The sequence below is a fragment of the Megascapheus bottae genome, chromosome 6 (assembly GCF_031878675.1).
Source record: "Megascapheus bottae isolate mThoBot1 chromosome 6, mThoBot2.hap1, whole genome shotgun sequence".
NCBI classification, from domain to species: Eukaryota; Metazoa; Chordata; class Mammalia; order Rodentia; family Geomyidae; genus Megascapheus; species Megascapheus bottae.
In genome coordinates this window covers 55554095-55576891 of record NC_143514.1, presented here as the reverse complement: position 1 = coordinate 55576891, position 22797 = coordinate 55554095, and the positions used below count along the sequence as shown (strand labels likewise).

At 46.6% G+C, this 22797-nt stretch overlaps 2 protein-coding genes across 8 annotated transcripts in view; one reads left to right on the top strand and one right to left on the bottom strand.

The window, feature by feature from the left end:
* Positions 1–783: 783 nt before the first annotated feature.
* Tmem53 (transmembrane protein 53) lies at positions 784–17879 on the bottom strand. 3 transcript variants are annotated; one of them, XM_090335004.1, is made up of 3 exons: positions 17730–17879; positions 5440–5561; positions 784–1656 (listed from the first exon to the last, which is right to left on the bottom strand). In XM_090335004.1, the coding sequence occupies exons 1-3, from the start codon at positions 17788–17790 to the stop codon at positions 1003–1005; spliced, it is 837 nt and encodes a 278-aa protein (XP_090191130.1). In that variant the 5' UTR covers positions 17791–17879; the 3' UTR covers positions 784–1002. The 3 variants fall into 3 exon arrangements, with proteins under 3 accessions (XP_090191130.1, XP_090191132.1, XP_090191131.1); XM_090335006.1 differs by lacking the exon at positions 17730–17879 and adding an exon at positions 7356–7656; XM_090335005.1 differs by lacking the exon at positions 5440–5561.
* The window catches only part of Armh1 (armadillo like helical domain containing 1), a 25934-nt gene continuing 21003 nt past the window's right edge, over positions 17867–22797 (top strand). For 2 of the 5 annotated variants that reach the window (XM_090334998.1, XM_090334999.1), the window contains exon 1: positions 18130–18315. The gene's annotated coding sequence lies outside the window, so the exon portion shown is untranslated. The other 3 variants (XM_090335001.1, XM_090335000.1, XM_090335002.1) reach the window with 3 other exon arrangements.

The window sequence follows — 22797 nt, the reverse complement described above, 5'->3', positions numbered from 1 at the left end:
AGATCTGAGGATTACAGTTTGAAGCCATCCCGGACAGAAAAGTCCCCGTGAGAATCATCTCCAATTAAGCACTCAAAACCCAGGAGTGAAACTGTGGCTCAAGAGGTAGAGTGCTAGCCTTGAACACAAAGAGGCTCGGGCCCAGGTCCTGAGTTCAAGCTCCACAACTGACAAACACAACAACAAAAAAGAAAAATGAACTCTAGGAAATGGCAACAAAAAAAAACCCTCAAAGCTTGATGGGCACCAGTGGCTCACACCTATAATCCTAACTCCTCAGGAGGCTGAGATCTGAGGCTCTCAGCAGGGACAGGAAAGTCTGTGAGACTCTTACCTACAGCTTACCACCAGAAAACTGAAAGTGGTGCTGTGGCTCAAAGTAGCACAGTGCTAGCCCTGAATGAAAAATTTCAGAGACAAGGCCAGGAGTTTAGCCTAGTGGTAGAGTGCTTGCCTAGCGTGCACGAAGACCCAGGGTTCCATTCCTAGGTACCACATACATAGCAGAAAGCCAGAAATGGTGCTTGGTTCAAGTGGTAGAGCTCTAGCCTTGAGAAAGCCCAAGGACAGTGCCCAGGCCCTGAGTTCAAGGCCCAGGACTGGCAAAAAGAAAGAAAGAAACAAAGCAAGAAAGAAAAAGTTCAGAGACAGCACCACCTAGGCCCTGAGTTCAAGTCCCACAACCAACCAAAAAAAAATAGAAACTCTTGCAACTTGGAATTTTGTGAAGAGTAGATCTCATGTTAACGGTTCTTGTCACAAAAAAAAACAACAATTCTACCGTTCATCTTTGACCTTATCCCCAACTTTATTAACCCTTTACAACCTAAATGAAACAGGAATCAGCATCTGTTTCATTTGTCAAATTAACTGTAAGGCTCCCACAGAAACCTGCCTGGGCACTCATACCCTAGGATTCTGGGACAAGCAAACTGCCACCAGTTCCCCAGGACAGAGGGAGGTTGGAGGGAGGTGTCAGACGTTTATTTCTGGAGCAAGACCTCAGCACTGGACACAGTTGTGCATGAAATCAATGCACAGGCTTGTGTAGTAACTAGGGTATTCACGGAGGTGGCTGACGTGTGCAGATGACACAAAATCCACAGAGCGCACTCGGACCTGGTGAGCCAGGCGGGCCTCCACCATGCGCTCCACATCCTTGGCCAGGACTACTTCATCGGCCTTTGAGTAGAGGTAGAGCTCAGGCCAGCACGAGCCTGAGTCCTGTAGCCTGTCATAGAAGTGGGTGTGGAAGAGGGAAGTGAGTGGAGCAAGCAGGATGTGAAACAGGACGGCCACCAGGGCAAAGGCCACTAGGAGTAACAGGCGCAAGATGGCCGGCCGGTGCTCCAAGATGACTGCCAGGGCCCGCAGCGCCCCTACCACATTGCTATCACCAGGACCACTGTCAAAGATGGTGCCCACCACACGCAAGTGGCAGAAGCGCCGATGAGTCTGCAGGAGCTCGAGCACGTAGCGGTACAGCATAACACCAGCATTACTGAAGACATGGAAGAGCAGAGGCTCCCTCTCGATCTCATAATCAAAGAGGAGCTCAAGCAGCTTCTGGGCCAACATGCGAAGTGAAGGGATGCCCAAGGACTCAGAGAAGAAGACCATGTGCCATGGGGCTGTGTATCGGATCACGATGCAGCCCTGGGAGAGGAGAGAGGCCTGGTCAGTCCCCAGCGGTGCAGTGGGGGTAAAGAACAGACACACGGTGAGTCAGAGGGGCCCAACCACCTCGAGGCCTCCACAAGACCCAACAAGTCCAGCCGTGCTCAAGGCCCTAGTTTGTTCAGAGTGCAAGCTCACTGTTTATGCACAGGCATCTTCTGGGAATTGTAGGTACATTCAAGGCCCATTGGGAGACAATGTGGGCCAAACTCTCTCAGACCAAGATGGTATTTGAGGCCTGGAGTTGGAGACCCATTTTGAAGACATCTGAGCTGCCCCGAAGGCAGTCTTTTCACTCTGGTTTCCCCCTCGTTTATCCTCCCCACCACCCACACCCCAGACCTCACACATTTAAGGCCTTGCTGCTCAGCTATATCTTGCTGAGGCTACTTGGCTCTGCATTGTCCCTTCCTACTTCCCAGGAGACCAACACCTTGAGAGGAAGCCTGCAGGTCCCAGCCTTCACCACAAGAGGCCACCTGTGAGCCAAGACCACACCACCTCCGTCTCTAGTCAATGTCACTTTCCTGCCAAGATGGTGAAAGCAGAGCCCATAACTGCCTGCCTCCAGGGAATCTGGTTCCCAGGTCTAAGTCACTTTTCAAACTCACTTCGAAATTCCAAACACAACCAATATTTTTTCCTCAAAATATTCTGTATTTGGGTTCAAACTCCCTTTAGACTTCTGTACCTCTCATCGCCTAGACCAAATACATTACAAAACCTCTAGATGAGGTCTCCTAGTCTGGAAAGAAAAGGCAGCCAAAGCCAGCCTGCCTGGCCATAGGTTGTGGCAGAAAGTAAGTGGTGGGGGGAGGGGGAAATCAAGATACGTGGGAGGAGGAAGGAAGGAAAACTGGGAGAAAAACATGGAGCTGGGCATGGTAGCTCACAACTATAATCCTAGCTACTCAGGAGGCTGAGATCTGAAGATTACGGTTCAGAGCCAGCCCGGACACTAAAGTCCATGAGACTCCTATCTACAATAAACCACTAGAAAACCAGAAGTGGCACTATGGCACAAGGGGTAGGGAAATAGGGTTGAGCTGAAGAGCTCAGGACCAGAGATCAAGCCCCACAAGCAACAACAACAAGAACAAAAAACATGAAAAGGGGTATCAATGTTCAAGAAGCAATGTACCCACTACCTGATGAATGTAACGGTAGCCCCTCTACACATCACCCCAACAATAAAATACAATTGAAAGGAAAAAAAAAAGTGTGGGGGGCGAGTGTCTGGCCAGGCATGGTGAGGGTGGTAGGCATAAACTAAATCAGTACCCCAACTTCCACAGGGCCCACAAAGCCCAGCAATCCTGAAGGCCCTGCTTTAGTCTGAGTATCACATAATGGTGCCTTCCAGGGGTTGAAGGTATATTCAGGTCCCATTTGTGGCCTCTTTGCTTCTTGCTGGCCATACCCCCTCAACCTGGGATGGTACTTGAAGCCTGACACTGAGGCTATACCTATAATCATAAGACATGGTAGACGAAAGTAAGAAGATCTCAAGTTCAAGGCCAATCTGACAGCATAACAAGGTATCTCAAGTGATTAAAACAGCACTTAGCACAAAGTAAACTGTCAGCCAATAGCAGTGATGAGAAATAGTTGTAATAACTAGGAGAGAATTATGTGAGTATGGTTCTTGAAAAACCCACAGCCAAACAGGAATGGACAGCCACAGTCACAGCCTGAATTCAAGCCCTACAATTAACCAAAAAAAGAAGAGGAAGAGGAAGAAGAAGAGGGAGAAGAAGGAGGAGGAGGAAGAGGAGGAGGAGGAGGAAGAGGAGGAGGAGGAGGAGGAAGTAGCCGCCACCACCAGTACTAGGGCTTGAACTCAGAACCTACATATTGTCCCTTAACTTTTTTGCTCAAGGCTAATGCTCTACCATTTGAGTCATAGCTCCACTTCTGGTTTTTACTAGTTAATTGAAGATATGAATCTCAGAGACTCCTGTCCATGCTGGCATTGAATGGCAATCCTCAGATCTCAGTTTTCTGAGTAGTTGAAAGTATGAGCCATGAGCATCCAGCAGTAGCTATTTGGGGGGGGGGGGAGGTGGTCATGGTGCTTGAACTCAGGGCTTAGGTGCTATCCCTGAGCTTTTCCAACCTCAAAGCCAGCACTCTGACACTTTAAGTCAGAGCATCACTTCTGGTTTTCTGGAAATTAATTGGATAAAGAGTCTCACAGACTTTCCTGCCCTGGCTGGTTTTAACCTGTGGTCCTCAGATCTCCGCCTCCTGAGTAGCTAGGATTACAGGCATGAGCCACTGGCACATAGCTAGGAGCTTTTCTCTTACTTGTAAGAAAAGGGGCTGTTCTGGATGTGGCCTTAAAGGAGCTAGACAACTCAATGGAAGCAGATGCAATGTTGTGATTCTGGACTGGACCCCAGTTTGGCTAAATCAACTAGGAAGGGCACTTTGAGTACAATTTGAGCATCTGAACATGGGCTGGAAACAAAACTCGGTGAAAACTTATTAATATGAGAGGTGGAACTCAAGGCTTCAACAAAGCAGGCTAACAACAGTACACTCATTAAGTCATGCTTAGGCAGAAAGAAGACATGCACAGGAAAAGCCTAGAAGATACACCCTGAGCTCATCATCAGGTGATGCTTACTCCACATCTCATAAACCTAGCATTCTACCACTCCACAAGCTCCTGAACCACCACCTTCTCTCCACTGGCACCACCAGCCTCAAGAGCCCTACCCCCTTCCCCTCTATCCTGCGTCACCACAACTGCCTCAAAATCAAGAGGCTGAGATCTGAGGAACTTGGCTCGAAACCAGGCTCAGGAAGAAAATCTGTGACACTCTTATCTCCAATTAACCAGCAAAAGGCTAGAAGTAGAGCTATTGTTCAAGTGCTGTAGCACTAGCCTTAAGCCCAAAAGCTCCAGGACAGCATTGGGACCTTCGTTCAAGTCTCAGGAGTGGCACAAAATAAATAAATAAATAAAAGAAGAAGGCAGGCAAACAGGCCCAGCCAGCACATAGACTTCAGAACTGAGCCCCTGCAGAGTAAGACAAAGGAAAAGGGCAACTTAAGAGGGCCAGTCTTGGCTTAAGGGGAGACTCCAAAGTCAAACCTAGGTCTCCTCTTGTCCTCCTCATTCCAGGGCCTCCATCCCATTCTGGTGAAGACACCAGGATGCAGACCTGGGCAAGTGGAGGCAGAAGAAGGCATCACCTGGCCTTCCTTCCAGATGACACCTGCTCCTCAGCCCAGACTTTGAGCTGGGCGCTGGGCTGTCTGTACTGACATACCTGCTTTGGGGTAGATGTAGCCTGAGGGGATATCCAGGGCCAGTCTAAGACAAACTCACCTGGTAGAGAGGGGGAAAAGTGCTAGGGCCATAAACTACGCCAGCATACCCAGCCCAAGCACCTGCCTCCCACAGAGGCAGTTTGCTTTGGACTGGAAGCCTGGGTTGACTCCACAAGTAGGGAATACAAGGCTACCCACTGGGGAAACAAGTCAGAGGACTACCGAGGGGAACGGGAGGACTAAACTGGCAGCAAAGGAGTGCCGATTCTGAACAAGACCTTGAGACTCATCTTCCACACAGCCACTCCTGACAGCATTCCTAGGTCTACCACTTTAGTGGGCAGCCTTCATTGAAGCCCAGGTGAGACAGCCAGGGGCCTGAGGTTGATCACAGAACATACACAGATAGCCAGACCCCACAAATGGCAGCCCCCACAAGCCACCACCCCATACATTGACTCTCCACACGCCTGCAGTACTCACCCTTTTGTGGTAGATGGCGCTGTACTTGGCGAGGTTCTTGTCCCTGCAGCCACCCCAGCCTAAGAGAATCACCACGGGCTGTCGCGTCCCTCCCTCCTTCCCATCTTGGCTGGTGCTGTCCTCTGAAACACAAATGTGGACTGTCAACACTAGAGGTAAAAATGGGGATCTTTGGCCAATCCAGCGCTAACACCACTGAGGTTATAGGCAGGGAACCAACAGGTACCAGCCCCCCACTCCAGGCCCCTGACAGTGCTCCTGCCAAAAGCCTCTTTGCAGATCTGTATGCAGGCACTTGGACTTCACTGAGTACCTTTTTTAATGACTCAAAGACAGCCCAGACAATAAAGGGAATGCCTTCACCTTCCAACCTGGGGCTAGCAAACCATGGCCCATCAGCTGAATCAGAACCATGCCTATGTTTTGTTTTTCTGTCCAAAGGCTACCCCCTGAACCATGCCTCCAGCTTTCCATTGCCTGTCTTTATACGGCCTCTGAACATAGGGCTTCATATGAAGCAAACACTAAACAAACACTGTACCACTGGGCTACATCCTAAATCCCAGCTTCTACATTGTGAAACGGTTTAAAAAAAATCAATCCAGATATGGTGGAACATGCCTATAATCCCAGCATTAAAAGCTGAGGCAAGACTGCAAGTTCAAGACCACCTAGACTAGACTACACAGAGATTTGTTTAAAAAAAGTCAGAATAAAAGTTGTGATACATGAAAATTATATGAAATTAAAGTTTCATTTTGTTTTTGTGTTGATCCTGGGGCTTGAACTCAGGGTCTAAGCACTGTCCCTGAACTTTTTTACTCAAGATTTGCACTCTATCACTTGAGCTCCACTTCTAGCTTTTTTGGTAGTTAACTGGAGATAAGAATCTTGCTGACAGAGTGGCTTCAAATCATGATCCTCAGATCTCAGCTTCCTGAGTGGCTAGGATTATAAACCTGAGCCACCAACACCCAGCTGAAATTGAAGTTCTATGTCTACCAATAAAGTTTTATTGAAGAGCAAGGAGTAGGGATTACTCATTCGTAGAGTGCCTGCCAAGCATAAGTGAGGCAGTGAGTTTAATCCCTAACAACACAAAAAGAAAAGCAAAAAAAACATTTTATTAGCAAATAGCCACACTCCTCCAATTTATTATCTATAACTATTTTTTGACTAAGATAACAGAGCTGAGTAGCTACAAAAGAGATCATAAAGCCCATACTGCCTCAAGTATTATTGGCCCTTGACAGATAAATCTTGAGCAGATAGGAAAACTTAAAAGGAAAACTGGAGCCAGACACCAGTGGCTCACACCTGCAATCCTAGCTACTCAAGAAAGCTGGGATCCAAGGATCTCAATTAGAAGCCAGCCCAATCAAGAAAATCCGCAAGACTCTTATCTCCAATTAAATACCAAAAACAGCCATAAGTGGAGCTGTAGCTCAAGTGGTAGAATGCTAGCCTTGAGCACCAAAGCTCAGGGACAACCCTGAGTTCAAGACCCAGGACCAATACCAAAAAAAAACAGGTGCTGGTGGCTCAAACCTACTGTAATCCTAGCTACTCAGGAGGCTGAGAGAAGATCACGGTTCAGATACAGCCCAGGCACTAAAAAGTCCTTGAGCTTCATCTCCAATTAACTGCCAGAAAACAGGAGGAAGTGGAGCTGTGGCTCAAGGGGTAGGGCGGTAGCTTTGAGCTGAAGAGCTCAGGGACAACACCCAGGCCCCGAGTTCAAGCCCCATGCCTGACAAAAAAGAAAGAATGCAAGCAGGGACATGAGGCCAACAGTCCATACCACAGCTACCCTGTCCTATCCGAGAACAACACAGCCTATGTTGTCTGAGGTTTACCCCCTTGTGACAACACTGACACAGATAAGGAAACTGAGGCCGTGTGGTTAAAGGACTCACCTGTGGTCCCACCAGAAGTGCAGAGCCGGGGTTCTCGGCCCCGTACCCAACTCTAAACACTTTGAGCACCTTAGTGGCTCAGGCCATAGCAGGAAACACGAGAGGCTCATGCCAGCTGCTCCCACCACGGCACCTTCTGAAGGGGCCTCCTGTAGTCTTCTCCAATAGACCTCTTTCTCACATTTCCCTGTGAAGTGCGTGCAGATGTCTGCCGAAGGACTGTCTATAGCTACAACGGCTGCCCTCTCCAAAGGACTGCTTGTGGACCCTTCCAAGGACCGAGCCACTTGGCTATGCTCCGCTGCCAACCTGAAATTTATGGATGTCGGTGGTGACCTGGCAACAGTAAATTTCAAGGCTAGTTAAGAGGATGGTAAATATAAATCACTAACCTTTGGACAAAAGGAAGACAACAATTTCCTGTGGAAATTAATGTGATTGAAAAGTTCAATGTTCCTGCTCTCTAGTAGCGGGAGGACTCTGGCCTTCAGAGATTAACTGCCTGCACCCATAGGGCTTCTAGGCTGGCTGCAACTCAGCCAGGAGCAGAAGCTGCTGGTGCTTCTGCACCCCTCCCAGCCTTTGTAGAGTCTCACCTGGGTTCCTGATCTGCCTCAGGAGGCTCCAAATATCTCCCCGACTTCTCCCCACCCCTACCCTCATCTTGTTCGCAGTGAAACCCAGGCCTAGATAATAATCAACTGCTACTCTTTGCATCCTGTAACTCTGAGGTCGAGCTACTGGATTTCTGACCCCTCCCTGGCTACCTCTCTCTGAGAATGGACTCCCTCTCCCTGAAGTGCAGAGTTTTGTTTGGCTTTTTATGCCCATACTGGAGCTGGAACTCAAGACTCTTAGCTTTTTTTGGGGGGGGGGGGGAAAGAGGCAGTCATGAAGCTTGAACTCGGCCTGGGCTCTTTCCCTGAGCTCTTCAGTTGAAGGCTTCCACCCTACCCTTGACTCTCAGGTTCTTTTGTGCCTGGACTGGCTTTGAACCTTGATCCTCAGAGCGTAGCCTCCTGAGTAGCTAGGATTACAGGTATGAGCCACCTCGCCCGGCTCCCTTAGTGTTTTTGCATTTGAGTCACATCTCCACTTTTGGCTTTTTGCTGGTTCACTACAAATAAGACTTCTTTGTTGTTGTTGTTGTTGAATGTCAGTCCTGGGGCTTGAAAAATCAGAGCCTGAGTAGATTATTGGAGATAAAGGTCTCACAGACTTTCCTACTGAGGCTGGCTTTGAACCAAGATCCGCAGATCTCAGCCTCCTAAGTAGCTAGGATTATAGGTGTGAGCCAACACCTAGCCCAGAAATGTAATTTCTCTTTGACTTTTCTGCCCAGGCTAGTTTCAGATCTCAGCCTCATACACAGCTAAGAATATAGGCATGAGCCACCAGTGCCTCACTTTCCCTGATGTTCTTAAAGGGAACAACTGGTTCCTTAGCTCTCCAACCAGGCACTGGAGACTGCTCCTGCACCTGTTCTTCCTTACTTGTAGGCCTCCCCAGTCCCCTAACATGTGCTCTTCCCAGTGTCCTGGGCTCCATGCTCCTTCCTAACGCAGAGCCTCATCTAGGCCTCCCTGCTAGAACCACACTGCCCCTTCTGACTCTACATGAAATACTATCATCCCAGAAAGCCCATGGTACCCTGGAAACATGGCTAGGAGAAACTGTGACCAAGAAAGGTTTTCCATACGAAAACATGTTTGCTACTGTGGCCTTGAAAGTGGAATCAGAGAGCATGCTGGGTAGATAGAGCAGGGCAGGGGGCATGGAGATGTTCTAGCTCATCTGGGGTGTGGCAAGCACTCCTGGGGAAGGGGTGAATGCTGGGAGTGGGAAGGAAGAGTGGGCAGAAGTAGCTGCCAAGAATGGGATCGGGGTCTGACCACACTGAGGAATCAGCAATTATTGCATAGCAATGAAGAACAAATAAAGATTCTGAAATACAGAAGTGGCCATGATCCAATCTGTATTGATCACTGACTTATACAATTACCAGTTTGATGTCTGTCTCTCTCCACTAACTGTTAGGCTCCATGAAAGCAGGAAAGTGGGTCTTCTATTTAGTTCCACGTCCCCAGTGGCCAGCATTGTTGGACCACGGCCCTTGTTCCCACTGCCCTTTCTAAAGTATAAAGATTTATGGCTGTGGCCACATGGGGACCCTGACTCCTCCACCCTTGTGCACAAACTGCTGTTCCTCTCTTGCTCACACTACTGGCCAGAGCTCTTCTCTCTGTCCTGCTTCTAACTTTGAGGGCCTTTGGCACTAACCCTTGTAGGTTGGTACCAAACAAAAAAGATCAGACTGGTTGAACTAGTTCCAACCAGATCAAACTAGATCAGACTGGATCAAAAGAAGTGGTGACATTGTCCAAAAAGAAATGTACTCACTCTTTTTTAATTTTTTTTTTTTGTCTATCGTAGGACTTGAACTCTGGGCCTGGCCGTTGTCCTGAGCTCTTCTGCTCAAGACTACTGCCCCCTTGAGCCACAGCATCACTTCTAGTTTGCTGGTGGTTAATTGGTGATAAGAGTCTTTTGGGTTTTTTTGTTTTTTTTGTGTGTGTGTTTTTGTTTTGCCAGTCCTGGGCTTGAGCTCAGGGCCTGAGCACTGTCCTTGGACTTTCTCAAGGCTAGAGCCCTACCACTTGAGCCTCAGCACCACTTCCGGCTTTTTTTTTTGTATGTATGTGGTACCGAGGAATCGAACCCAGGTCTTTGTGCATGCTAGGCAAGCACTTTAACCACTAGGCCAAACTCCCGGCCCGGTGATAAGAGTCTTACGGACATTAATGTCCAAGCTGGCTTTGAACCTCAATCCTCAGGTCTTAGCCTCCTGAGTAGCTAGGATTACAGGCCACTGCCCTTACTCTTTACCTGACTTATATCACTGTAACCCTTTTTGTAATAATACATTTTTTTTTGCCAGTTCTGGGCTTGAGATCAGGGCCTGAGCACTGTCCTTGGACTTTCTCAAGGCTAGAGCTCTACCACTTGAGCCTCAGCACCACTTCTGGCTTTTTTATATGTATGTGGTACCAAGGAATCGAACCCGGGTCTTCATGCATGCTAGGCAAGCACTTTAACCACTAGGCCAAACTCCCGGCCCAATAATACATTTTTTTGTAAAACAAAAAAGTTACTATATGACCTAATTATTCCACTCCCAGATATATACCCAAGAGAACCAAAATACAAAAACCTTGTACATGGAATTTCAGAGCAATGATAACTAAAAGGTAGAAATATTCCTTCAGTGGAAATGTATAACAAAATTGGGTACATCCAGGATAGTCATAAAAAGGAATAAAGGACTATTCATTTTCAACTAAACTTTGAAAGCATGTTAAATGAAAAAGTAAGATCCAAAGGTCACATATTGTATGATTCCACTTATATAAAATATCTAGGTTAGAGCCAGGCGCAGTGGCTCACACCTGTAATCCTAGCTACTCAGGAGGCTGAGATCTGAGGATCAAGATTCAAAGCCATCCCAGACTCAAAAGGACCTGAGACTCTTATTGCCAATTAACCTCTAGAAAACCAGAAGTGGGGCTGTGGCTCAAGGGGTAGGGTGGTAGCCTTGAGCTATAGCTCAGGGACAGCACCCAGGCCCAGAGTTCAAGCCCCCATGTCCCACAAAGAAAAAAAATCCAAGTTAGGCAAATGTGTCAGTAGGAAGCAGACTCGTGGCTGTCAAGGGCAAGAGGGAAAAGAGACTGGGCAGGGATCGCTGATATGTGCAAGGTGAAAATGTTCCAGAATTACACAGCAGTGAAGATCTATAATTCTATAATTCTAATAAAAACCAACCATTGTACATTGTAAAGATGAATTCTAGGGCTTGGGGTGTGGTGTAGTGGTAGAGTGTTTGCCTAGCATGCATGAAGCCCTGGCTTTGATTCCTTGGTACCACATACTCAGAAAAGGTCAGAAGTGGTGCTGAGGCTCAAGTGGCACAGCACTAGCCTTGAGCAAAAATTGTTCAAGGATGGAGCCCAGGCCCTGAGTTCAAGCCCCAGGACTGGCAAAAAAAAAAAAAAAAAAGATCAATATGTGTCTGGGAATGTAGCTCAGCATAAAACATTTGCCTAGATGGGCCAAGCTCTGGGTTCAACTCCTAACAGTACGAAAATAAAAAAAGATTTAAAATCAATATGTACGGCTTTGGCAAGAGGAGTGAAAATGACTTGGAAAACTGCAACAATAGGGGAAGTGGTCCCATCAAAGCTGTAAAGAAGTAAAAGAGGTCAAGGATACCCAGAAGCCCCATGGCAGTGCATAAGTATTCTTTTCCACATTGGCAATTCAATCTCCCAAGCTCCCTGTCATCCACAATTTCTCTACAAATAACGCCAACACTGAGAATACAAGAATTACAAATATGTATGTTGTACAACAGTGCAAGCCATAAACTCAGGCATAAATTAGATTGTGTGTATCCCAGGGGCCCAGCGGGAAGACAAAGGAGAGAGCTGACAGGAATGAGGGTTTGTGGTTCAATATGTGTGTTTTTTCTTTGTGAGCCAGAATCAAAACACAAAGAACTGGCTTATTTTTTTTAACACAAATAACCAAAGGATCCCCTACTTTTTCTGCTCCCCAAAATACGTTTTGTAGAGTCTCATTGCTTCTATCTTGAAATCAAACTATCTTCAGTTTACCAACACAGAATCAAGCACTTACTAACAGTACATATTGTACAAAACTATACCAGGGTTCAAATTTCTGACTCTGTCACTTGTGCAGGTTCCCTTAAGTTTCAATTTCTGTATCTGTGAAATGGGGATAATTTTAAAGACTTCAATAAGATCCTGACTATAGTGGGCTCAGCAATGTTCCCGGCACAAAGAGTTCAATCAATCAAAATCATTATTACTTCACAGGCAATGCATGCTCACTGTTAAAAAAAAAAAAAGGAGACACTGCTGAATACCTAATAAAATTGGAATCCTACTGTTTGTAATCTGCTTTCTTCCGTTTAGCAATATATTGCAAATGTCTTTCCCTGTCAGTTTATATATGTCTACAGCATTATTTTTAGTGGCTTCAGAGCTGCTACAAAATGTTTCGTAATTTACGGTGACCAATCTCCCATTATTGAACATGATGTTATTTCCAATTTGGGGCTGTAATAAAAATACTTTAATGGACACCCCCTTTCTTTGTGACTGTCCCTCACTGTTTCCTAGAAACGCCATTGTATCACGGCAGCCCTTTCCTAATGGCAACTGAAATCTTGGCAAATACAGGCTTTGAGGAAAGCTCTCCAGCCACAATATGGAAGAACTCTGGGCAAGAAATATCACCTACCTCTCACCTCACACCTGCTCCTCACTGTAAAACACGCTGAAGGACGCTTTCACCTCACAAGGTCAGGGTGAAGAAAAATAAGCTAATGAAGGGAACTCCTGGCAGGTTGGCTTGTGGGTAGAGTGCGGACATGATCAACATGAGAGACATTCAGAATAACAGGCCTGGCAAAGCTGACCTGTGTCAGGTCTCGACCTCAAATACAGGGCCTAACGGAGCACCTAACAAAGAGTAAGCACTTAGAAAGGGTTCTTTTCAGGGTGGAAGACAGGAAGAACCAAATAAACGAAACTGTTAGGCGATGGTAGTGACCGCATCTTTTTTTGGGGGGGCCCACAAATTAGGTTAGGACCTACTGTTCTCTCACTCTCCTCCCTCCTGGGGCTTTGAGGTCTGTTTGGTGATAGCTTTTTAGATTGTTGTTTTGTTGATTTTTTTTGTAATGCAAGGGAAAATAAAAACTCAGGACTAAATGTACCCTGGGCAGGTGACCTCCCATTAGGCCTTACCTCAGGCTTTTTGGGTTGTTTTATTTTGTTGAGATCAGGTCTTACTATTAGCCCAGTTTGACCTCTAGCTTATCCTCCATCCTTAGTCTCCTAAGTACTGATGTTAAAGGATCAAACTAGATCTTAAAGGGTTTTGTTGTTATTTTGTGCCAGTACAAGGGCTTGTACTCAGGGCCTTGCACTCTTGCTTAGCTTTTTTGATCAAGAGTCTTCCATACTTGTCTGTCTGGGCTGACTTTGAACTGTTGATCTGAGGATCTCAGCCTACTGAGTAGCTAAGAAGATCTTAGTTTTTGACTCATTCTCCTCTACTCAAAGCACACCACAGCCTCCTGCCAGAGCCCTGCTCCTTCCAGCAACTTCCTCAAACACCTTCCTTTTGTACTTTCTGCTGCTCACCAAGAATCTGTCAGTATTCCCAAACCTCCATCCTCTTAGCCTCTTGTGGTGGTCCAGACCTCAATATAACCTTCCTGGCACAAGGGAAAGCTATGTGAATGTTAAGACAAGATGACTACATTATTTGGCCTTTGAGCAGTAAAGAAGCTGGCCATGGCCAGCGCTGGTGGCTCACTCAAGTAATTCTAACTACTAAGGAGGCTGAGATCTGAGGATCACAGTTCAAAGCCAACCCAAGGCAGGAGAGTCTAAGACTCTTATCTCTAATTTATCACCAGAAAACTGGAAATGGAACTGTAGCTCCAAGTGGTAGAGTGCCAGCCCTGAGCTAAAGAGCTCAGAGGTGGCATGCAGGCCCAAAATTCAAACTTCATGACAGACCAAAAAAAAAAAAGCTGAAAGTAAAGTTTGATGTTTAAAACCTTTCACTTTCCTCTGGGGATTACCTTAAAGCCTTCTGTTTAAGAGCAAACTCTCGTCTCTGCCCCAGGGTCCCAGTCCCATTAATTTTATGAATGACTTTTAAAAAACATTCATTAGCCATGAACGCAGCATGAAGTACTTCTAAGAAGGCAGCTTGGGCCAGGCACTGGTGGCTCATGCCTGTAATCCTAACTACTCAGGAGGCTAAGATCTGAGGACTGAGATTTGAAGTCAGCCCAGGAAGACAAATCCAGGAAACTTACCTCCAATTAACTAGCCAAAAAGAAGTAGAGGTGTGGCTCATGTAAAGAGTGCTAGTGTAAGTGAAAAATCTAAGCAAGAGCATAAGGCAAGAAGGAAAAGGAAGAGGACTAGAAAAAGGGCTCTCTGATGCCCAGGTCAGCTCTGGGCATGCCCCTCTGAGAAGGAAAATGATAAACCAAGGCCTGTCTGGACACAACATAACTCAGAGGAAGCAATGACAGCTCCTGAGGTATTTCTCTTGGAGAAGGGAGATTCATTGAAAGCATGAAACTGTCTCTTAAAAGAGGAAGAGGAAGTAGTTGTTCAGTATTGAGCCCATCAAAATAATCTACTTGGTTTTGAAACCACCTGCTTAGAAGCCCTCAGTCCCCGAACCACAGCTCCCTGAAGGATGCCTGTGACTGCATCACTTCTGAGACAGGGGCAACTACCTCAAGGCCAAGTCACAGCAAATGCTGAACAGAAAGTAGAATCGACAGGAAGACTCACTGTGGTTCAAGAATGGGAGAAGTGTTTTCTAATGGAAGGAAACATCCTATGATGGAAGGAAGGACCTTCCCAGGGAAAGAAATGCACACACAGGACCTTCTCCTTCCCAGGCACATCCCCCCCCCCACCACATTATTCCTGTTTGCCAGTGGAGAAATTTGAGGCTCAGTAAAGTTCAATAACTTGCCAAATGCCATAGATCTAGATAAAAGCAAAAATATGAACCAAGACAACCCTCAGGTTGTCTGTGTGTGCGTGTGAGAAAGAAAGAGAGAGAGAGAGAGAGAGAGAGAGAGAGAGAGAGAGAGAGAGAGAGAGAGAGAGAGAGAGAGAGAGAGAGAGAGATTCCTAGAGCTTGAATTCAGGGCCTGTGCACTGTCCCTGAGCATTTTTGCTCAAGGCAAGTGCTCTACCATTTGTGCCACAGCTCCACTTTCAGCTTTTTGTGGGTGACTTGGAGAGATAAAGAGTCCATGGACTTTGCTGCATAGGGTGGCTTTGAACTTTGATCCTCAGATCTCAGCTTCCTGAGTCGCTAGGCATGAGCCAGGCTGCCCACTTTGGCAGGGAGATTTGTCCTCTGTTCCTGCACAAGGCAGCCCCAGTCCTTTGCAGTTGATGGTATTCTATGAGACTTCATCTCAAGTAGCAGTCAAGACTTTTACAACTATAGACCCAAGAACCCTAAACCAACAGGTGCAGATGTAATGAAAAGCAACCTGTCTTTGAGAGCTCAGGGATGCTACCTCTCTTCCCAGATTTTTTTTGTTAGTTGTGGGACTTGAACTCTGGACCTCAACATTTCAGCTCAAGTTCCTGAGCTCTTCAGCTCAAGGCTAGTGCTCTACCACTAGAGCCACAGAGCCACTTGTGATGTTCTGGTGGTTAACTGGAGATAAGAGTCTCATGGATTTTCGTGCTTGGGCTGGCTTTGAACTGTGATTCTTAGATCTCAGTTTCCTGAGTAGCTAGGATTACCGGCATAAGCCATCCGCAACCGGCTTCTTCCTAGATTTTAACCAAGGAACATACATTGCTATTGAAAAGGTCTAGAAGATTCTGGAAAAGCAGCAGAGGTATGTCTTACATGATGAGCTGAGCAAATGAGGGAGAAAGGGAATTTCAGATAGGGGAAAAAACAGAAGCAGGCTGAGAATGTGGCTTAGTGGTAGGTTGCTTGCCTAGCATGCTTGAAGTTCTGGGCTCAATTCTTCACCACCACATAAACAGAAAAAGTCAGAAGTGGCACTATGGCTCAAGTGGTAGAGCACTAGTCTTGAGCACAGAGCAACTCAGGGACAGTGCAGCCCTGAGTTCAAGCCCCAGGACTGGCACAAAAAAAAAAAAAAAAAGAGCAGAAGCAAAGGCAGAGAAGAAAGAGGTATTTAAAGAATGACAAGAGTTTAGCCTAGTAGTAGAGTGCTTGCCCAGCATGCATAAAGACCCAGATTTGATTCCTCGGTACCACAAAGCTGGAAGTGGTGCTGTGGCTCAAGTGGCACAGTGTTAGCCTTGAGAAGAAGACAGTGTACGGGCCCTGAGTTCAAGCCCCAGAACTGGCAAAAAAAAAAAAAAATCACGAGTTTGGGGTTGCCAGATCATAAAATTCACATTGAACACTGAAAGAACATAGTGAGCAAAGAGATAGGCAAGGACTGCTAAATTATGAAGGATTCACACCTGCAATCCTAACTACGCAGAAGGCTAAGATTTGAGGGTGAAGGTTTGAAACTAGCCCACGCAAGAAAGTCTAGTAGAACTATCTCCAATTAACCACAAAATGTCAGAAGGAGAGCTGTGGTACAAGTGGTAGAGCACTAGCCTTGAGGAAATAAGCTAAAGAACATCATCCAGGCCCTTGGTTCAAGTCCCAGCACCAGGACAAAACAAACAATGAATAGAAGGAACCTGGACTTGGTTTTACCCTGAGGGCAGTAAGGAGATAAAGGATTTCCTGAAGAGTATAGGCACTATCAACTGCCCAGGGAAGGCCACTGCAATATACAGGCAATATAAGAGGCTAAGGTGCAGGGCAGTGAGGCTGGTGGTAATGCTGGAGTAATGCAGGAGACAGACATGTTGGGCTCAGGCTGACCTTCGCTCCAATACTGCTCTATTATGATTTCCAGCAGAACCAGCTCTCCTTCTCTGGACCTCTCAACTTATCCTGCCAGGGTCACAGGTCGGCCTTAAAGGATTACTAATTTTGTGCAGCCTCCCACACATTTTTCTTCAATATTAGGGGAAGGAGGGCATACTGTTAATCCTTAATGCCAACTAAAGGGCTGGGGGCATGGCTCCAGTGGGGGGCATGACTCCTAAATGCTAATAATTAAACTGACTCCACGTCAGGCCCTATGCTGGGTCCTTCACATAAATAATCTCATTTGTGCAACCAACATTCCTTCAGGGGAGTTTTCTATTGTTACCCTGGATTTGCAAAGGCAGAAACTGAAGTTCAATTACAAAATAAATAACTAAATAAAGTAGGATTTTATCAGTATTCTGCTGGACCAGACTGCTCTGTTAAGCACTGCCAAGAGTAGAAGGTTAGAAATTCTGAGTCCCGGGCTTCCTTGAGATCTTGAGGATTCTGAGAACCTCCTTCCTTCGGGGAAAATAATGGGTGTAACCCCTAAGCACCACTGGCAACGCAGGCCTGGAAGTGGGACGCTTGATCCCAAACAAAAGAACCAGATGAGGATTCGAGGCAGCTCCCAGCAACTTAAGAAACAAGAGCAAGGCCTGAGAACCGTGGACAGACAGGAGAGAGACGCCCAGCTGCAGGGGCCGCAGGGGCGGGGCGGGGCGGGGCCGCGGGGGCGGGGCTCTCTGAGACCCGCCAAGTCCAAGACCTCCAAGACCCCGCAGGGGGGCGGGCCGCGAGGGGGCGGGGCCGCAGGTGCTCTCGGGACCCGCAGACTCACAGGTCACCTCCCCACGAGTAGTCCCCACCCTGGTTCCATACTCTGGCTCCAGCAGGGCTGATCCGGGATCTCGATGGTGTAGTCCAGCTCCACCGACGCCATGGTGAGGGTGCCGGCATTCAGCTCGGGCCTACTGCCGGAACTCCAGCTCTCGTGCCCACGCCTCGCCCGGGCGCCGGTGGGCACCGCCCAGACCCCACCCCCCCCTCCCGACGCTGCCCAATCCCCGAGCCGCGCTCTGTGACCTCCCCTTCCTAGCAACCGTGGAGTCCCCCGGAGCCTTCAATCGCCCCCCCACCTAGCCTTTCCCTAGCAACCACGCTCCGCCCTCTACAGATCTATGGTCTGCAGCTATTGGCTAGAGCTCTTAAATCCGGGTTATCTATTGGTCATCTGGGATGCCGGTCAGAAAGAGTCCCCACCCCTCCCGTGTAGGTAAGAGTGTTGAGTTGCTGTGTTCCTGGAGTTAGGTGGGTCTGTTGTCCGAGCGGCTTTTTACCCTCCTGGGCAGACGAGAGTGCTCGTGGACTTTCAGCTGCTAACTTTGAGCCGCCGCTTAGAGGCCTGGAGTAGAAAACCGAGCTAAACCGACTAGGCGGCCCGCGCCGACCCATTCTGATTGGCTGGGTAGGTAGGACGCGATCTTCAGTTAATGACCTAGAGAATATGCTGGCAGCGAGGGACACCGAGGGGGTGAGGAGTGCAGCAGCTTCCTTGCACTTATCCGTGCATTTAACAAGTATTTACCCAACACCTGTTATGTCCCCGAGTCTGAGCTAAGTTCCATGGGTTCTAGTGAGAATCAAACGTTTGACCCTAACGCTTATAATTCCTAATGGGAGAAACCATACACGAACCACCATCAATCCTGTGAGCAGGATAAATACTGAATTAATAAGGGTTTGGGGAGCAGAATCTGAAAGCAGGGTCATCTGTGACAAAGTGACGCTTCAGGAAAGGAAAGTGAGTTGGGTGCTTTAGTTCACACCTGTAATCCCAGCTATGTGGGAGACATTTGTAGAAGGTATCCCAGTCCCAAAACCTCTCAGGGACCAAAAAAAAGGCACTGTTCAAATGATAATGGCCCCAGTAAGAGCAAGGTCTGAGTTCAGACCACAATACTGGCCAAGTAAAAAAGCCAGTCACAGATGGCTCACACCTGTAATCCTAATGAGCCAGAGGCTGAGATGTGAAGACTGAGATTCAAAGCCAGCCTGGGCAGGAAAGTCCGTCAGATGCTTACGTCCAGTTATCGTCTGGAGTGGATCTGTGGCTAACATGTTAAAGCACTAGTTTTGGACCAAAAAAAAAAAGCTCAAACAGTGCCTGGGCTCTGAGTTCAAGCCCCAGGACCAACAAAAGAAAAGCAAAGTAGGGAGGGAAGGAAAAAAGATGAGAGATCACCCCAGAAAGAGAGAAAGAAAAGATAGAGGGTGTGAGTGGCTATGGCAATGTCAGAAATTACACAAAGCATCTTCTGGCCAAAGGAGTAATGAATGTGAGAGAAACCTTGGAAGAGCAGACCAACTTGCAGGGAATTTTTTGTCTGCGTTAGTTACATGAGTCAAGTTGTTTTTTTGTGTGTGGAGCCTCACTGCAACTTGAACTCAGGGTCTGTCTTACTTGACTTTTTTGCTCGGCCTCTCCATCTATTACTTGAGCCACACATCTACTTCTGGCTTTTTTTTTTTTTTGCCACACCTATGGCTTGTACTCAAGCCTAAGCACTGCCCTTGGCTTTCCTCAAGGCTAGAGCTCTACTACTTTGAGCCACAGCACTACTTCTGGCTTTTATTCTATGTATGTGGTACCAAGGAATTGAACCCGGATCTTTGGCATCCTAGGCAAGCACTCCACCACTAGGCCAAACCCCTGGTCCTACTTCTGGCTTTTTGATGGTTAATTGGAGGTGAGAGTCTCACTGCCCAAGCTGGCTTCAAACCTTGGTCCACAGATCTCAGCCTCCAAAGTAGCTAGGATTACAGTTGTGAGCCCAAGAAATGTTTCATGCTAAATCCCACTTTTAACCTCTAGGTTGATTTTGCTGATGTTAACAAATTCCCAGCAAACTTTGTACCCATGATCACCAGAGCTTCGATTTATCGGGAGGAATGTGAAGAGTCACTGTAGGGCATTCAGCAATGGGGCTAATGATCAGACATTAGAACAGAGCACAAACAATGCATTAAGAATTGCGAAAGGCAAGTTAGGAATTTGTTTCAGTGATGGGAAAGCAATACAATAGCCAAAAGCTTGGATCTGTAGCTGAAAGGGAGAAGAAAATGTGCATTCCTTAGATACTTATAGCTACAAAGGGCTGCAGTTGCTGACTGCGTGGGTGTGGAGAAAATAGAATGGTGAGGATGACTTCCAAATTCCTAATTTGGGCAAAAAGGATTTTTAGGAAGGAGTCAGTTCTCAAAGTGAGTTTACAATGTTGATAGAACATCCAAATGATTCTGTTCAGGAAACACCTGAGCAAGCCTGACTGGAGTTCACAAGACAGGTCTACATTGGAAATAGAAACGTGGAGTTATGCCCAGGTACTTGGGGCTCATGCTTATTATCCTATCTACTCAGGAGGTTGTAGTGCCTGGAAAAGTGAATGGGAAGGTGAGGACACAGACAATTTCAAAAAGTTTAGCTATCTGCGAAAATAGAGAATGCAGTATCCAGAAGGAAGTTATAGGTTTTTAATTCAGATGGAAGAGATACTGTTGGCATAGTTCCAACAAAAAAGAGAAAGATCAAAACTGGGCACCAGTGGCTCATACCTGTAATCCTAACTGCTCAGGAGGCTAAGATCTGAGGAGCACGGTTCAAAGCCAGTCTGGGCAAGAAAGTCTGTGAGACACTTATCTTCAGTTAACCACCAAAAAAAAACCAACCCAGAAGTGGAGCTTTGGCTTCAGTGGTAAAGCAATAGCCTACACCTTCTGTTCAAGGCTGGGGGGGGCTGGGATTGGGAGATCACATGATAGGAAGAAGATAACAGGAAGTGCTGGCCTTAGGAACAGAGATTAGATAGATAGGATATCCAAAAACCTAGTAGAGATGCTGGGAACATGCTTGAATTGTAGCAGAAAGGAAGCACATGTGTTGAGATTAGTGCACTGCTAAATTTGGTAACAGGAAGTTGAGGGAATTCTCATTTGATGTATTTTATCTGTGAAATAGGGACATGAGATTAGCCTGTGAAAGTAGGATTGGAGATGATGTGGAGGTAACTGAAAAGCATGGAGCTTTCTGGGCAGTTATGATGGCTGTCCAAGTTGATAACAGTTCATTTGTAACAGTAGTCTACATAGTTATGGGATGTATATTTTACCCCAACATCCAGTCACTTAATGGTAGACAGAGGTGAATTAAATTAACCCAATTTGAGTTTCATCAGACTTAAACAAAGGACAAGGAAGGATTCCTGAAACAGAGTAGTTGAAATGATGGGTCTTAGAATCTCAACTAGATAGCAGAGAGATTACATTACTGACTGGATATCTCAGTGCACTCAGAAAACCTGTGTCTTGGAATAGTTGAAGGAGGGAATTGTAATCAGAAACTTTGTAATGAGGGCTGGGAGTTTGGCCTAGTGGTAGAGTGCTTGCCTAGCATGCACGATGACCCGGGTAAGGTTCCTCAGTACATAGAAAAAGCCATACATAGAAAAGGCCAGAATTCCGGGAGTTTGGCCTAGTGGTTAAAGTGCTTGCCTAGCATGCATGAAGACCCGGGTTCGATTCCTCGGTACCACATACATAGAAAAAAGCCAGAAGTGGTGCTGAGGCTCAAGTGGTAGAGCTCTAGCCTTGAGAAAGTCCAAGGACAGTGTTCAGGCCCTGAGCTCAAGCCCAGGACTGGCAAAAAAAAAAAAAAAAAAGAAAGAAAGCTAGTAATGGAGTTTGAATTGTTGCAGGTGATGACCAGGGTTCAGCGTGTGAGCAGCCAAGCTGGAACACAGAACATAGTCCAGTGCTTGCATGGCTGCAAGTGGTATGGGGTACTCACGAATTTGATTAATAGAAACATTAAAAGGTGTAGATGAAGCTGGGTGCTAGTGGTTGATGCCTGTAATCCTAACTAGTCAGGAGGCTAAGACCTGAGGATTGTGGTTCAAAGCCAGCCTGGGCACATGACTCTTATCTCCAAACCTTGAAAGCTCCTTGAAAACTTTGAAAATATGATGCTTCACAAAGCCTGCTGCACAACACCCTGAGTTTATCCTTAGTACAAAAAAAGTCAAAATATACAATGGACCTAACATCAAGAGGTTTTTTTCATTAATAGATATGAATGTTCATTGGTTGAAAATCTGTTTATGATTTTTTTTGTGTGGGTCGTGGGACTTGAACTCAGCCTGGGCTCTGTCCCTGAGCTCTTCAGCTCAAGGCCTACCCTTGAGCTAAGCCCCACTTCCCGTTTTCTAGAGGTTTATTGAAAATAAAAGTCTCAGGTTCTTTTATGCCTAGGCTGGCTTTGAACCTTGATCCTCAGATCTCAGCCTCCTGAGTACCTAGGGTTACAGGCATGAGCCACCGCATCTGGCCAGCAAATATGATTTAAAAAGAAGCAAATCACCATGGATATAGCTCTTGAAAAGAGTGACATCTGCTCAAGAAGAACCTAAACAGGATCTGAAGGCATTGTCATAGGAGGTGACAGGTCCACATGTACTCTTGTCCCTTGTCCAGTGGGAGAGATGTGGTGGTAGAAAACAGTGATGTTGACAAACCTGGTTCTTCTAGGCCTACACCCATGTAGGCCATGTGTATATCTGCATCTTGTATGTGTGTGTTTGTGCGCACACACGTTGGTGTGCACACATGCATGCATGCTGGTCCTGAGGTTTAAACACGGGGCCTTGAGCATTATCCCTGAGCTTTTTGGTTAGGAGGTTCTCATAGTCTTTTCTGCCTAGGCTGGCTTTGCTTCAAACTGTGCTCCTTAGATCTCAGCCTCCTGATCCTCTGTGATTACAGGTGTGAGTCACCAGTGCCAAACACATCTTCATTACAGACAGATGATAGATAGATAGATAGATAGATAGATAGATAGATAGATAGATAGAGATAGATAGATAGATAGATAGATAGATAGATAGATAGATAGATA